The sequence below is a fragment of the Procambarus clarkii genome, chromosome 14 (genome assembly GCF_040958095.1).
Source record: "Procambarus clarkii isolate CNS0578487 chromosome 14, FALCON_Pclarkii_2.0, whole genome shotgun sequence".
Classification (NCBI taxonomy): Eukaryota; Metazoa; Arthropoda; class Malacostraca; order Decapoda; family Cambaridae; genus Procambarus; species Procambarus clarkii.
The window spans coordinates 6,933,298-6,948,261 of NC_091163.1; the positions used below are offsets into that span (position 1 = coordinate 6,933,298).

A 14,964-nucleotide genomic window follows, 5' to 3' on the forward strand; every position below is an offset into this window, starting at 1 on the left:
CTCACGTGTGCCCCAAAGAATGAGGTGATTTGGTAAAATGCTATGCCCAAGATTACTATCCGAGTGCCGGCGGTGGGGTGGTTCAAATAGCCTCGGCTATCACCTCATTATGTCCGGTCGTGATGGTCAAGTGGATTAAGGCGTCTTGTACATACCAGTTGCGTTTGCTCCTGGGAGTATGGGTTCGAGTCACTTCTGGGGTGTGAGTTTTCAGTTGCATATTGTCCTGGGGACCATTCAGGCTTGTTCGCATTTGTGTTCCTCACGTGTGCCCCAAAGAATGAGGTGATTTGGTAAAATGCTATGCCCAAGATTACTATCCGAGTGCCGGCGGTGGGGTGGTTCAAATAGCCTCGGCTATCACCTCATTATGTCCGGTCGTGATGGTCAAGTGGATTAAGGCGTCTTGTACATACCAGTTGCGTTTGCTCCTGGGAGTATGGGTTCGAGTCACTTCTGGGGTGTGAGTTTTCAGTTGCATATTGTCCTGGGGACCATTCAGGCTTGTTCGCATTTGTGTTCCTCACGTGTGCCCCAAAGAATGAGGTGATTTGGTAAAATGCTATGCCCAAGATTACTATCCGAGTGCCGGCGGTGGGGTGGTTCAAATAGCCTCGGCTATCACCTCATTATGTCCGGTCGTGATGGTCAAGTGGATTAAGGCGTCTTGTACATACCAGTTGCGTTTGCTCCTGGGAGTATGGGTTCGAGTCACTTCTGGGGTGTGAGTTTTCAGTTATATATATATATATATATATATATATATATATATATATATATATATATATATATATATATAATGTGTGTGTGTCTCCTTGGTACTCTAGACCAGTGCATCTTTATCACTTTACAAACCGTTATCTCTAGCGTTCCTAACGTCACAAAACTTGTATACTAAATTAACCCGAACCAAACCTCCCCAAGGAACTACGAACAGAAAACGGGACTTCGCGCCAATTTCGCCAGCCGTTATACCCTCATTCTTGACTCAATCAATCTTCGGCCTCAGGCAAACTATATGCCAAAAAATGCGATGTAGAGGAGGGAGACGGGACAGGGACAGTTGAGAGGCGAGACCAAAGAGCTAGAGCTCAACCCCCGCAAGCACAAATACGTGAGTACTTGGTCTTTGAGTACTTTTTTATGTGTTTGTGGTACTGGGAAGCTTGACTGCAGAGGGGCCAGGATGCGGTTAATAAACTCTCTTAAGAGCGAGTCTTTCTATGATAGTTTGGCCCGTTATTGTAACGTATTCCCGTTTTCCTGCTTCCCGTTTTCAAAAAAATTCAAATTCAAAATGCCCGCGTTTCTGTTGCCCGCGACGATAGACCGTGCTGTATTTTGCAAAGTGTCTCCCTTGAGTGGGGTCCAACAGCTGAGACTTGCATGTAACCCTCTATATCATCGATATAAGAGTCCAGAGTTGAGCTAGCCTACCTAGCCTAGCCTAACCAACGAGCCTAACATAACCCAACACATTCTAACTTGACCCAACTTATCCTAACTTGGTATATCAAGTTTAGGATATAACAAGTTATATAACTTCACTATAAAGACACTTATAACTTCAAGTATAAACATCAGGGGCCACGAAGTCAGACGTTACCAGTTCGTTAATAACACTGAGGCACTCGTTCAGGAATAACGCAGACGTTATCATATATTATCTCTGATATCTTAAATGAACAGTGGAGCCTCTCTCCAGGGGTTGGTGGGGGGGAGGGGGGGTAGGAGAAAAGGGGTTATTGTGTGGAGGTAGGAGACCAGGGGTTATTGTGTGGGGGTAGGAGACCAGGGGTTATTGTGTGGGGGTAGGAGACCAGGGGTTATTGTGTTTTGGATTATGAGACCAGGGGTTAGTGAGGAGGTAGGAGACCAGGGGTTAGTGTGTGGGGGATAGGAGACCAGGGGTTGGTGTGGGGGGATAGGAGACCAGGGTTGGTGTGGGGGGATAGGAGACCAGGGGTTGGTGTGGGGGGATAGGAGACCAGGGGTTATTGTGTGAGGGGTAGGAGACCAGGGGTTATTGTACGGTGGGTAGGAGACCAGGGGTTATTGTGTGGGGGGTAGGAGACCAGGATTGGTGTGGGGGGGTTGGTGTGGGGGGTAGGAGACCAGGGGTTGGGGTTGTTGTTGTGGGGGGTAGGAGACCAAGGGTTGGGGGGGGTTGTGGGGGGTAGGAGACCAGGTGTTGGGGGTAGGAGACCAGAGGTTAGCGAGTGGGGGGGTAGGGGACCAGGGGCTAGTGTGTAGGGGGTAGGAGACCAGGGGTTATTGTGCGGGGATAGGAGACCAGGGGTTATTGTGTGGGGGTAGGAGACCAGGAGTTAGTGTATGGGGGTAGGAGACCAGGGGTTATTGTGGGGGGTAGGAGACCAGGGGTTAGTGTGTGGGGGTAGGAGACCAGGGGTTATTGTGTGGGGGGGTAGGAGACCAGGGGTTAGTGTATGGGGGTAGGAGACCAGGGGTTATTGTGGGGGGGAGGAGACCAGGGGTTATTGTGTGGGGGGTAGGAGACCAGGGGTTATTGTGTGGGGGGTAGGAGACCAGGGGTTATTGTGTGGGGGGTAGGAGACCAGGGGATAGTGTATGGGGGTAGAAGACCAGGGGTTATTGTGGGGGGGGGTAGGAGACCAGGGGTTATTGTGGGGGGGTAGGAGACCAGAGGTTAGTGTGGGGGGTAGGAGACCAGGGGTTATTGTGGGGGGGGGGGTAGGAGACCAGGGGCTAGTGTGGGGGGTAGGAGACCAGGGGTTATTGTGTGGGGGGTAGGAGACCAGGGGATAGTGTATGGGGTAGAAGACCAGGGGTTATTGTGGGGGGGGGGTAGGAGACCAGGGGTTATTGTGGGGGGGGGTAGGAGACCAGAGGTTAGTGTGGGGGGTAGGAGACCAGGGGTTATTGTGGGGGGGGGGGTAGGAGACCAGGGGCTAGTGTGGGGGGTAGGAGACCATGGGTTATTGTGGGGGGGGGGGTAGGAGACCAGGGGCTAGTGTGTGGGGAGTAGGAGACCAGGGGTTATTGGGGGGGGGGGTAGGAGACCAGGGGCTAGTGTGTGGGGAGTAGGAGACCAGGGGCTAGTGTGGGGGGTAGGAGACCAGGGGTTAGTGTCTGGGAAGAAGACATGTGGAGCTGCTCCTTGTAGGAGACTGAGTTATGCTTCTAATATCTTGATGTTTGTGAGTGGTTCATCAACCGTGAGACACGACTGTGTTTACACTAAGTTGATGATAGTAATTATGAGTCCTTTCTTAAAGTGGCGTGATATTGCGGCCACCCACTGCAGCCTCAAGGACGGATGGCTGAGGTCCACTGCAGCCTCAAGGACGGATGGCTGAGGTCCACTGCAGCCTCAAGGACGGATGGCTGAGGTCCACTGCAGCCTCAAGGACGGATGGCTGAGGTCCACTGCATCCTCAAGGACGGATGGCTGAGGTCCACTGCAGCCTCAAGGACGGATGGCTGAGGTCCACTGCAGCCTCAAGGACGGATGGTTGAGGTCCACTGCAGCCTCAAGGACGGATGGCTGAGGTCCACTGCAGCCTCAAGGACGGATGGCTGAGGTCCACTGCAGCCTCAAGGACGGATGGCTGAGGTTCACTGCAGCCTCAAGGACGGATGGCTGAGGTCCACTGCAGCCTTAAGGACGGATGGCTGAGGCCCACTGCAGCCTCAAGGACGGATGGCTGAGGTCCACTGCAGCCATCAACAGAACCTAAACAATGCCTAAATATGTACAATATGCTAATATATAACAATACTAATTAATATTTGAAAAAAAAATCCTATTTTGAACAGCATGTTAAATTTGATGAATACATCTTTAGCACCTGCCAATCTGGATGACCATAGCCTGAGGACAGGTGGTGCGAATTACGTGTAATAAGCATAAACACAGGTTTGGCGGCTGGAATAAGAAGCCTCGGGTCCATTTACACCCTGGGAGACGGATGGCACTTACAGCCGGGCGTCAGCCGGCTGCACCTGACCAGACTTCAACGCAGGAAGCCTCAACTCCATGATGTCAGTGTTTGTAAACACCACTTGGAGGTCCTCTTACGGTCACTCCTCTTCACTGTTACCTTCAGTGTCACCCTCTCACCCACACACACGCGTGACCTGAACCTACAATGACCTAAGGAACAAAGATATACCACGCACAAGTGTTACAGCCTAACGACGAAACCACTGGAGCAGCCGAGAGATCATTAACATTACATCATAACACCGACCCACCAGGAGACGCCCAACAGGCCAAACGAACCTATTAGACTACAACACATTTACTTTCACTTCTTGTAAATACTGGGTTTGTTTACTTATATTCTTGACATTTCAAAACAAATGTAAAAATATTAAAGTAAATGTATGAGATTCAATTATTCGCATTTAACATTGTAGTGGAGAGGGCAGTGGGTTGTGTTGTCGAAAAGCTGATCTCTCTCCCCTAGATGACATAATTATAATGAGTTAGCTTTTTTGTCCATTATCCCACAATAGCACACCACCATTACCAGGTCGGTACAATAAGAGGTGTTTACATAGATACAAATTCAAAATTAGTATTTTTATATAATAATCACGCCTTTATAATTGAATTTGTTTGCAAAAAATTCCAAGTCCATTATTTTTCACAAGAAAACTTTCATATTAATAACATACACGGATCTTTTTGTATTATATATAATGTAAAACACAAAATACAAATTTCCAGTTTAGCATGATGATGAAGCAGGGAAATATATATATAAATATGTTTACACGAGAGAAACCTTATCATAGACAGGATACTGTCTATGATAAGGTTTTTTTCTTTCACGTTTCAGTTTGAATTAAATGGATAAATAGTTATTTATTTAAGTGAAACGTGATATAGAGAGAAGCCTCAACACGCTGAAACATTGGTACTGAATGTTGAAGAGAAGAAAAACATTCTGTTTATATCATTTTTAGACAAAGATTGTTTTGTTAAAAATCACCTCCGGTGGGATTCGAAGCCGTGGGTCCTTGTGCTTGTATAGGGCCGTTGTGAGGAGGTGAAGCAGGACGCCCTTAAGTGTGTGTGTTGAGGGCCTCCAAGAACAACCAGGAGTTGGTTGTTCGGCCACTGTCTGCTTACTCCGGCCACCTCCCTAGAGCGAGACCCCGATCCGGATGTTCTGATATATAAACTGCTTCTCTCTCTCTCTCTCTCTCTCTCTCTCTCTCTCTCTCTCTCTCTCTCTCTCTCTCTCTCTCTCTCTCTCTCTCTCTCTCTCTCTCTCTCTCTCTCTCTCTCTCTCCTCTCTCTCTCTCTCTCTCTCTCTCCTCTCTCTCTCTCTCTCTCTCTCTCTCTCTCTCTCTCTCTCTCTCTCTCTCTCTCTCTCTCTCTCTCTCTCTCTCTCTCTCTCTCTCTCTCTCTCTCTCTCTCTCTCTCTCTCTCTCTCTCTCTCTCTCTCTCTCTCTCTCTCTCTCTCTCTCTCTCTCTCTCTCTCTCTCTCTCTCTCTCTCTCTCTCTCTCTCTCTCTCTCTCTCTCTCTCTCTCTCTCTCTCTCTCTCTCTCTCTCTCTCTCTCTCTCTCTCTCTCTCTCTCTCTCTCTCTCTCTCTCTCTCTCTCTCTCTCTCTCTCTCTCTCTCTCTCTCTCTCTCTCTCTCTCTCTCTCTCTCTCTCTCTCTCTCTCTCTCTCTCTCTCTCTCTCTCTCTCTCTCTCTCTCTCTCTCTCTCTCTCTCTCTCTCTCTCTCTCTCTCTCTCTCTCTCTCTCTCTCTCTCTCTCTCTCTCTCTCTCTCCTCTCTCTCTCTCTCTCTTCCTTTATCCCCTCTCCTTCTCCTTCCTCCTTTAACCTATACGTCGCTACCTCTTCCACTGCCATACCTTCCCATCCCTCCCTTTTCCTTCCCTCTTGCCTTTCTTCCCTTCTTCCGTGCCCAGCGCCCGTGATGGTTGATGGGCACGATGGTGCCCTTTGGCGCGTGCCCTCAGGAGGGCCACTGGTGCCCTCAGGAGGGCCACTGGTGCCTTCAGGAGGGCCACTGGTGCCCTCAGGAGGGCCACTGGTGCCCTCAGGAGGGCCACTGGTGCCCTCAGGAGGGTCACTGGTGCCCTTAGGAGGTCCACTGGTGCCCTCAGGAGGGTCACTGGTGCCCTTAGGAGGGCCACTGGTGCCCTTAGGAGGTCCACTGGTGCCATCAAGAGTGCCAGAGTTGACTGACACCCATCTCGCAAGTCGTGTCGCGTATTTTGATGCTATAATCCCCCCCCCCCCCCCCCCGCCCCAGCGTACAAAATACAGGGTACTATGAAAATTATTACAAGCATCCGCGTTTTCTATGCGTTGTGGGTTAGGCTAGGAGGGTGGATTGGGTGCGTGCGGGTCCTCCTGGTATGCCTCTATAATATGCAACAAATAAGTGACGTCGCTGATGACGTAGACGACTGATGCTATTTCCGCGCCAGCTTCCGTTCCCTGAGTGACGTCACGGATGACGTAGCTGGCGGATAGGGTCGTTCCCTGACTGTGACGTCACAGATGACGTGGCCAGTTCTATCCTTGTTTTATATCCTGGTCACAAAGACGCGGCCAGGAAGTTACAGCGCAGATCTTGCATAGTAATAACCGTCTCCTGCAACTGGCTCGCACTAATGGCTGATTAACAAATTTAAAAATAGCCCGCCACAGTGACAACAGCCTCGTCTTCCCATGTGATACGCCTGTTGGCATGAGCAGGTCCGCCAGGCCTTCTTTACTCAACCCGTTATTACTGGTTGATTTACCGCCAACTCCAGTATTTTTCCTCCTCTGTATAAAGGAGAATTAATGGTCTAAACTCATATATTTCATCATTATGGTATTCAACGGGTTTTTTTAAACGCGGAAAAACTCGTATATTTTTCATGTCTTTAATGGAACAATAACGGCAAAAACGTTATATATTTAGACGCTAAGTGAATGTTAGAGAATTTTACCGCCAAAACTTGTTTTCTTCCCGCGCTTTTCTGGATGAACACGAGTGAGCTTTCCCAGGACGAACGCCAGTCAGCTTTCCCAGGACGAACATCAGTGAGCTTTCCCAGGACGAACATGTCAGCTTTCCCAGGACCAGCACCGAGGAGGCTTCCAACGACAGATCATTGTGCATCTGGCACCCAGCCCCTCTTCACAATTTTAATTTTAATTCATGGTAAGACAATAGTCTTGTACTTTTGAGGCCGGGTCCGAATCTCCAATCATCCAAGTGAATGACCATAAATGCTAACCATGTGTATAGACAGTAGAGAAACATATAGACCAACTGTAATGGATGCGACAACAAATGTTGTGAAGTACGACACTTGTAACATGAGAAGTGTTGCCATACCTGTGTTGTGTGTGGAGGGGTGTACAGTTACTCCGAGGTACACACAGGTCAACACAAGTGTATATTCACCGAAAGTGTTTTGGAATTTGGCAGTGTCCTTAAGCCCAACACCTACGGGTAATTGAAGAGCCCAATCGTAGAGCAAATCAGTTACACCTATACACCAACCACTCTCAAACTATCAGTTTCCCATATTTTTGTGATGATTTGAAAGCATATTACGGTCCCAATAATAGTCTACGTGTAAACTTTGAACCTGTGCCCTAAACATATAATCTTCTCAAGTTATTACTTCATTGTATTGCTATTACTTCAAGTTTATTACTTCAATAAAAAAAATTTACCTCATACATAATGAAATGGGTAGCTTTATCATTTCATGAGAAAAAAATTAGAGAAAATATATTAATTCAGTAAAACTTGGCTTATTAGGCAAATCGGGCTTATTAGGTCAATTTTTTTTTATTGGAGTAAAAAATCAACGTAGATATATGACCGAACCTAACCAACCCTACCTAACCTAACCTAACCTATCTTTATAGGTTAGGTTAGGTTAGGTAGCCGAAAAAGTTAGGTTAGGTAGTCGAAAAAACATTAATTCATGAAAACTTGGCTTATTAGGCAAATCGGGCCTTGCATATTAGGCTGAGAAGTGCGTTCTGGCTACTAGGTACGACATATATATATATATATATATATATATATATATATATATATGTCGTACCTAGTAGCCAGAACTCACTTCTCAGCCTACTATTCAAGGCCCGATTTGCCTAATAAGCCAAGTTTTCCTGAATTAATATATTTACTATAATTTTTTTCTTATGAAATGATAAAGCAACCCTTTTCTCTATGTATGAGGTCAATTTCTTTTTATTGGAGTTAAAATTAACGTAGATATATGACCGAACCTAACCAACCCTACCTAACCTAACCTAACCTATATTTATAGGTAAGGTTAGGTTAGGTAGCCAAAAAAAGCTAGGTTAGGTTAGGTTAGGTAGGTTAGGTAGACAAAAAAACATTAATTCATGAAAACTTGGCTTATTAGGCAAATCGGGCCTTGAATAGTAGGCTGAGAAGTGCGTTCTGGCTATTAGGTACGACATATATATATATATATATATATATATATATATATATATATATATATATATATATATATATGTCGTACCTAGTAGCCAGAACGCACTTTTTGGCCTACTATGCAAGGCCCGATTTGCCTAATAAGCCAAGTTTTCCTGAATTAATATATTTTCTCTAATTTTTCTCTTATGAAATGATAAAGCTACTCATTTCATTATGTATGAGGTCAATTTTTTTTTATTGGAGTTAAAATTAACGTAGATATATGACCGAACCTAACCAACCCTACCTAACTTAACCTAACCTATCTTTATAGGTTAGGTTAGGTTAGGTAGCCGAAAAAGTTAGGTTAGGTTAGGTTAGGTAGGTTAGGTAGTCGAAAAAACAATTAATTCATGAAAACTTGGCTTATTAGGCAAATCGGGCCTTGTATAGTAGGCTGAGAAGTGCGTTCTGGCTACTAGGTACGACATATATATATATATATATATATATATATATATATATATATATATATGTCGTACCTAGTAGCCAGAACGCACTTCTGAGCCTACTATGCAAGGCCTGATATGCCTAATAAGCCAAGTTTTTATGAATTAATGTTTTTTCGTTTACCTAACCTACCTAACCTAACCTAACCTAGCTTTTTCGGCTACCTAACCGAACCTAACCTATAAAGATAGGTTAGGTTAGGTTAGGTAGGGATGGTTAGGTTTAGTCATATATCTACGTTAATTTTAACTCCAATAAAAAAAAATTGACCTCATACATAATGAAATCGGTAGCTTTATCATTTCATACGAAAAAAATTAGAGAAAATTTATTAATTCAAGAAAACTTGGCTTATTAGGCAAATCGGGCCTTGCATAGTAGGCTGACAAGTGCGTTCTGGCTATTAGGTACGACATATATATATATATATATATATATATATATATATATATATATATATATATATATATATATATATATATATATATATATATATATATATATGTCGTACCTAGTAGCCAGAACGCACTTCTCAGCCTACTATACAAGGCCCGATTTGCCTAATAAGCCAAGTTTTCCTGAATTAATATATTTTCTATAATTTTTTTCTTATGAAATGATAAAGCTACCCATTTCATTATGTATGAGGTCAATTTTTTTTTATTGGAGTTAAAATTAACGTAGATATATGACCGAACCTAACCAACCCTACCTAACCTAACCTAACCTATCTCTATAGGTTAGGTTAGGTTAGGTAGCCGAAAAAGTTAGGTTAGGTTAGGTTAGGTAGGTTAGGTAGTCGAAAAACAATTAATTCATGAAAACTTGGCTTATTAGGCAAATCGGGCCTTGCATATTAGGCTGAGAAGTGCGTTCTGGCTACTAGGTACGACATATATATATATATATATATATATATATATATATATATATATATATATATATATATATATATATATATATATATATATATATCCCATCAGTCAGGTGTTCATTCCCAATAACAACCAGAAAACAGATATTGAATCGCATCATTGTTTCAAGCGTTTATATGTATATGAATACATGTGTACGAGAGGGGGGGGGTAGTATAGACATGTATATGAATGAGTTTGGATGGATGTAAGTAGGAACAGCAATGTATAAGGGGCCCAATAGGCCTCCTGCAGTTTCCTGTATAGTGTAGATTCCTATGAATTTTATAGCTGGTGGTCCTCCGCGGATTGTTAGGGTACTGAGATAATCAAATCAAGATGTGATTAGAGATAATCATGTATGATTAGAGATCCTTGAGGATCTCAAGATTCGCACCTTGAGGTTTAGTTAGGACCAGACCTACAGTATTTCCCCCGGCTGTCAAACTACACAGATTAGATATGCTAATCGTAAGCTTCGTGATTAGGATGATTAGTAGCCTAGTCTTAAACTTTTACGATATCACTCGGGAGATATCTGAGGTTATACCCTCCGGAACGCCGTTAAATTGTTCCAGCGAGGAATCGAACCCAGGATTCATGGCGAGAATCGAATTCCTTCACCGCTTGACCATGGATACCTAATACTTATATTACTTAATATTATAAGTATTATCTTATAATACTATAAGGTACTTTTTTAATTTTTTTTTTTTTTTTTTTTTGCTGAATGTAGCCAGCAAGATAGTCTCATAAATCTTCGTTTGGGTCAGAATGTGACCGCGGCATGCTGTTGTTCCCTGTTGAATTATGGTGACCTCAACGATCCTATGTTCGTCCCATACCTCAGACCGCTTCCCCTGCAAAGTTAGATGAGGCTAGCCCCAGACGTCCGGATCTTCATCCTTGCACAGAGACATTCTCACTTATAGCAATGAACTAATTTACATTTTAAATTTAATTCTAGTTCGAATGAACAGCATGTTACAATTGGTAAATGCGTTTTTGGGGGTCGGCCGCTGGATGGAATAACCCGAGGAAACGCTGCTTCATCTGCATACCTTCCGGAAATTTGAGCATAGTACATAAGCATAACGTTCGTTATGTTTTTTGAGCGTACGTTACGAACGCGAGCGTACAAGTTATTTACGTAACGTTATTTGAGCATAATGTTCATTACACTCCTCCCTGAGAGGTTCTCCCAAGCTCCCTAATACAATGTGGTCGAGACAGGAGCCGTCAAACAAACCTTGGCATTCCTTTGCGTGAGATTATCTCCCAATCCACTTCAGAAGGCGCTCATCTAGACTCGCTGGTCCTTCGAGCCTTATCAAGAGCTTCTTTAACGCCCACGAACACAGAGTACTTGGCTGTGTCATTAGCCAGATAGCAGGCTGAAGAGTGTGTACAGAGAGATGACAGCTAAGTTGAGAAACGTCAAGATGAGATTACTATGTTGATGGCGCTTTGCTTGAAGATACTGTCTCGTGAGATATACTTCAACGGTAAGATATCGTGTGATTTCGGAATGGAAGATTTGAATATACGCGAGGGGGCTATCTTGTCAGAGGTCCCTCCTCCCGTTATATTGTGAGATATGCTTCGCTTGTAAGAACGTTATCTTAATATATGAGAAACGTAGAGTTAGGGTTATTGGAAGAGCAGGAGGGTTGAGGTCATGGAGGCGAAGATGAATAGACGTTACAGATGTGAAGTACTCTGTATTACAATGTATATTTGTTTAAGAATTAATTTAGCCAGAGGATCAAATATAACAGAGATACAGACTACAAAACTAACACCCACACTGTTCTTAGAGTCCCTGACCTCACTCAACTTTACCCTCCATGACGTGAGGATTTTGTGTTTTCCTTTGTAAGTACTTATGACGCGTGTCTGATAGATTGAATAAAGTTCTTACAAGTGAAGTAAGCTTCGAGGGTGAGGTCTACTGGTGTGGTATTGCTCTCAACACAACATATGCTAGTAGTGCTAGTAGTAGTAGTAGTTCTAGTAGTAGTAGTAGTAATGGTAGTAGACATCCATGAGTCTCGGGAGACTATGGAGTTGCGCTTGGTTGTCGGTCTGGAGTGGCCTCACCAGGGTGCAAAGCCAGGATAGGCTGATACGGAGGAAGAAGCTGTTACCCATGCAGCAGGTCCCCCCTCCTCCTTCCCACGGCGCCGAAAGTCTCCAAGTCTTATTATTGTTGTGGCAACAACAATAATTTATAACTTGTAACAACGTCGTATAGTTATGTTGTGTGTTCTGGAGTTATATTTTGTTCAGCCGCGTATTTCCAACCTCTCACTGAACAAACTGAACACCTCAGGATAACTGTTCATCAAGAATACATCAGCCAGTTCCTTCATCCGCCACTCCGTACAAAACACAACCGTTTCCACCTAACCAGAGAAGTACGAACCCCAGCACCCTAACCTAACCTATCGATGACGAATGTATAGAAAACGGCATTATTACGGTGCTATAACTCTTTTTTTTCGCTAATAGGTCGGATTTTTAACAAGATTGGGTCGGCTGGGACAGCCATGTTGCCATCATCGCCCAGGATATATATATCAATCCCATACGAAACCTGTGCATCTTCCCCCAGTCATGGAGACCCGGTTTACATTGGTAAACAGTTTACCAGCTCTGGAGGTTGTTAACGAGGTTGTTTACAACAATAATTTTCTTACCTTACAAACATTCGAAAGTCATAAATTAATCTGTAAATACAGACTAATCTATTATATTCAATAAATACAATACAGACTGTATTAAATACAGACTAATGACCGAAGGCAGATGTAGAGGTTTCGTCTTTACAAACAATGGCAGCCCCTAACCTAACTATATACACGAAATGATAATCTAAAATATATATTACTTTATACTATAAGTATATATTATAATATATATATAATATATATTATACTGTTATATATTGTTAATGCTTTAGAGGCTTTAGAGTAGTAGAGGCTGGGAGTTGGGTTCCAGGAGAGGACATGATCCCGTCATGAAAGTTTTACATTACCAAGGCCGCGTCCAGGCTCCCAGCGTTACTAGAAAATGTTCTTAGTCTCGTATATCGAGACTCGTCTCTTGATATACGAGACTATACGTATAGTCTCGTATATCTTGGGGGGTGGGGGGGGGGTGGGGGGCTCTTGCCACTGTGGGTAAAAGGCAGAACTCAAGCGTAAGGTAAAGACAGGGTATGGGTAAAGTGCGTCCATTTACCTACATGTTTACTCGTAGGCTCAAGCGCCAGCTCCTTAGCCCCGCCTCTTGACTCATTTTTTTCTGAATTTACTCATCTACTCCATTCTAAATCACTGATTCATCTGTTTATCCCGTTTTCAATGGTGTTTCCCCTCGTTCGACTAACTTCAACCTGTGCTATGAACATTCTCAAGCTATTAAGTCAATTTATATTGTGAATCTTGTACGCCGCGATCATTTCTCGACTGTTCCTTCGTTCTTCAAGTCCAGTCAGGTCCATTACCATCAGTTTATCTCCATAGCTCAGTTCCCTTCACAGGGAGAGTTCTTGTATATCTGTTACACATTTTTTAGTTTCTTTAGGAACATAAGAAGAAAGGTAACTGCAGAAGGCCTATTAGCCCATACGAGGCAGCTCCTATTTATAACCACCCAATCCCACGCATATACATGTGCAACCCACGCTTGAAACAATCGAGGGACCCCACCTCAGACTAATGAACGGAGGGTGCCATGCTGGGTCTGCGTATTCAAGAAGGGCTCTTAGTTGATAAGGACTGACTTAGGAGTGTGGTCTATTCCTATGTCTATTCCCATGTCTATTCCTATGTCTATTTCGTCGTTTGGAAGTGGATAGTTGTTTTATCTTGATTCTCTATTCTATCCGAGGCCTCCCATCTGTTCCAGCACTCGTAACCTTGCATTTATTTGGGTTGACGTCCAGAAGTCATTTATCAGACCATCTGTGACAACTGTCTAGTTCGTCTTGCGGTGTATGGCAATCTCCTGCTCAGTTCAAAGGTTTTTTTTTTCCTGACGTGTGTGTGAGTCATTTGCGTCTCCAGTATCCATCTCCGAGCCCTGGTTCTGTTGTTCCTGACTCTGAACACCGCTGCTTGTTCTACTTAGTCAATTGCCCTTAAAATCTTGTATGTTGTTATCATATCAGGATAACCGGACGTTTCCCAGTATGGTAGATGTTGCCCTCGTTATCCTGCTGATGTCTGTCTCTGGTGTTAGGTCTCCAGTTATGTCCACTCATTAAGTCTTTCTCATTTTCAGAAGTTGGAAGGTGTCTTCCCTTCATGCTGTACTGTATGTGAGGTCTCCTGGCTCCAACTCCTATCCGCATGACGTTTCATTTGTCAGGGTTGAAGTCTATAGTGACCACTACTCAGACCATCTCTTGGAGAACGCCTAGATCGTCTTGTAATTATTTGTCTTTGCAATCCTCTTCAGTTCTGATTCGCCTCATTAGCTTAGCATCGTCATCCAACATGGATTACATATATTAGGAACAGGTTGGGGCCCCTGATATCGACCCTTGGGGGCACTCTACTTGTCATCTCCCTCCATGATAGCAAGGAGTTTCAGCTACAAGGAATAGTCCCTCTTCAGTGCGCATGTGTGTGTGTGTGTGTGTGTGTGTGTGTGTGTGTGTGTGTGTGTGTGTGTGTGTGTGTGTGGGTCACAGTTTTACACAGCTGGCTCAGGAACAGACCAAAGCACCATTATCAGCTCCAATAAACACCGACCCCCTCGAACTGTTGTGTAAATAAGAGTGTGGTTACTCAACACAGGGCTTTTATGCAGCTGGAGTGACCTGAGGAACAGAAGTAGTCACTCAGGGCGCCGCTGCCAGGCTCTAGGAACTCCCTAAAAGTTGAGAGGACGAGGCGAAAGCGCTCGATAAGTATAACTATATTGGATTTTGAAGGGATATGAGGACAAGGAGCTGGGATACTGAGGACAAGGAGCTGGGATATGAGGACAAGGAGCTGGGATACGAGGACAAGGAGCTGGGATATGAGGACAATGAGCTGGGATACTGAGGACAAGGAGCTGGGATATGAGGACAAGGAGCTGGGGTATGAGGACAAGGAGCTGGGATACTGAGGACAAGGAGCTGG

General features: G+C 44.2%; 1 protein-coding gene across 1 annotated transcript in view; it reads right to left on the bottom strand.

The window, feature by feature from the left end:
- Positions 1 to 14,964, bottom strand: part of LOC123771163 (acidic amino acid decarboxylase GADL1) — a 26,843-nt gene that overhangs the window by 4,798 nt on the left and 7,081 nt on the right. Inside the window, exon 4 of the mRNA XM_069324650.1 lies at positions 5,886 to 6,186. Coding sequence (XP_069180751.1) covers positions 5,886 to 6,186 — 301 coding nt within the window. The remainder of the gene's footprint in view (positions 1 to 5,885; positions 6,187 to 14,964) is intronic.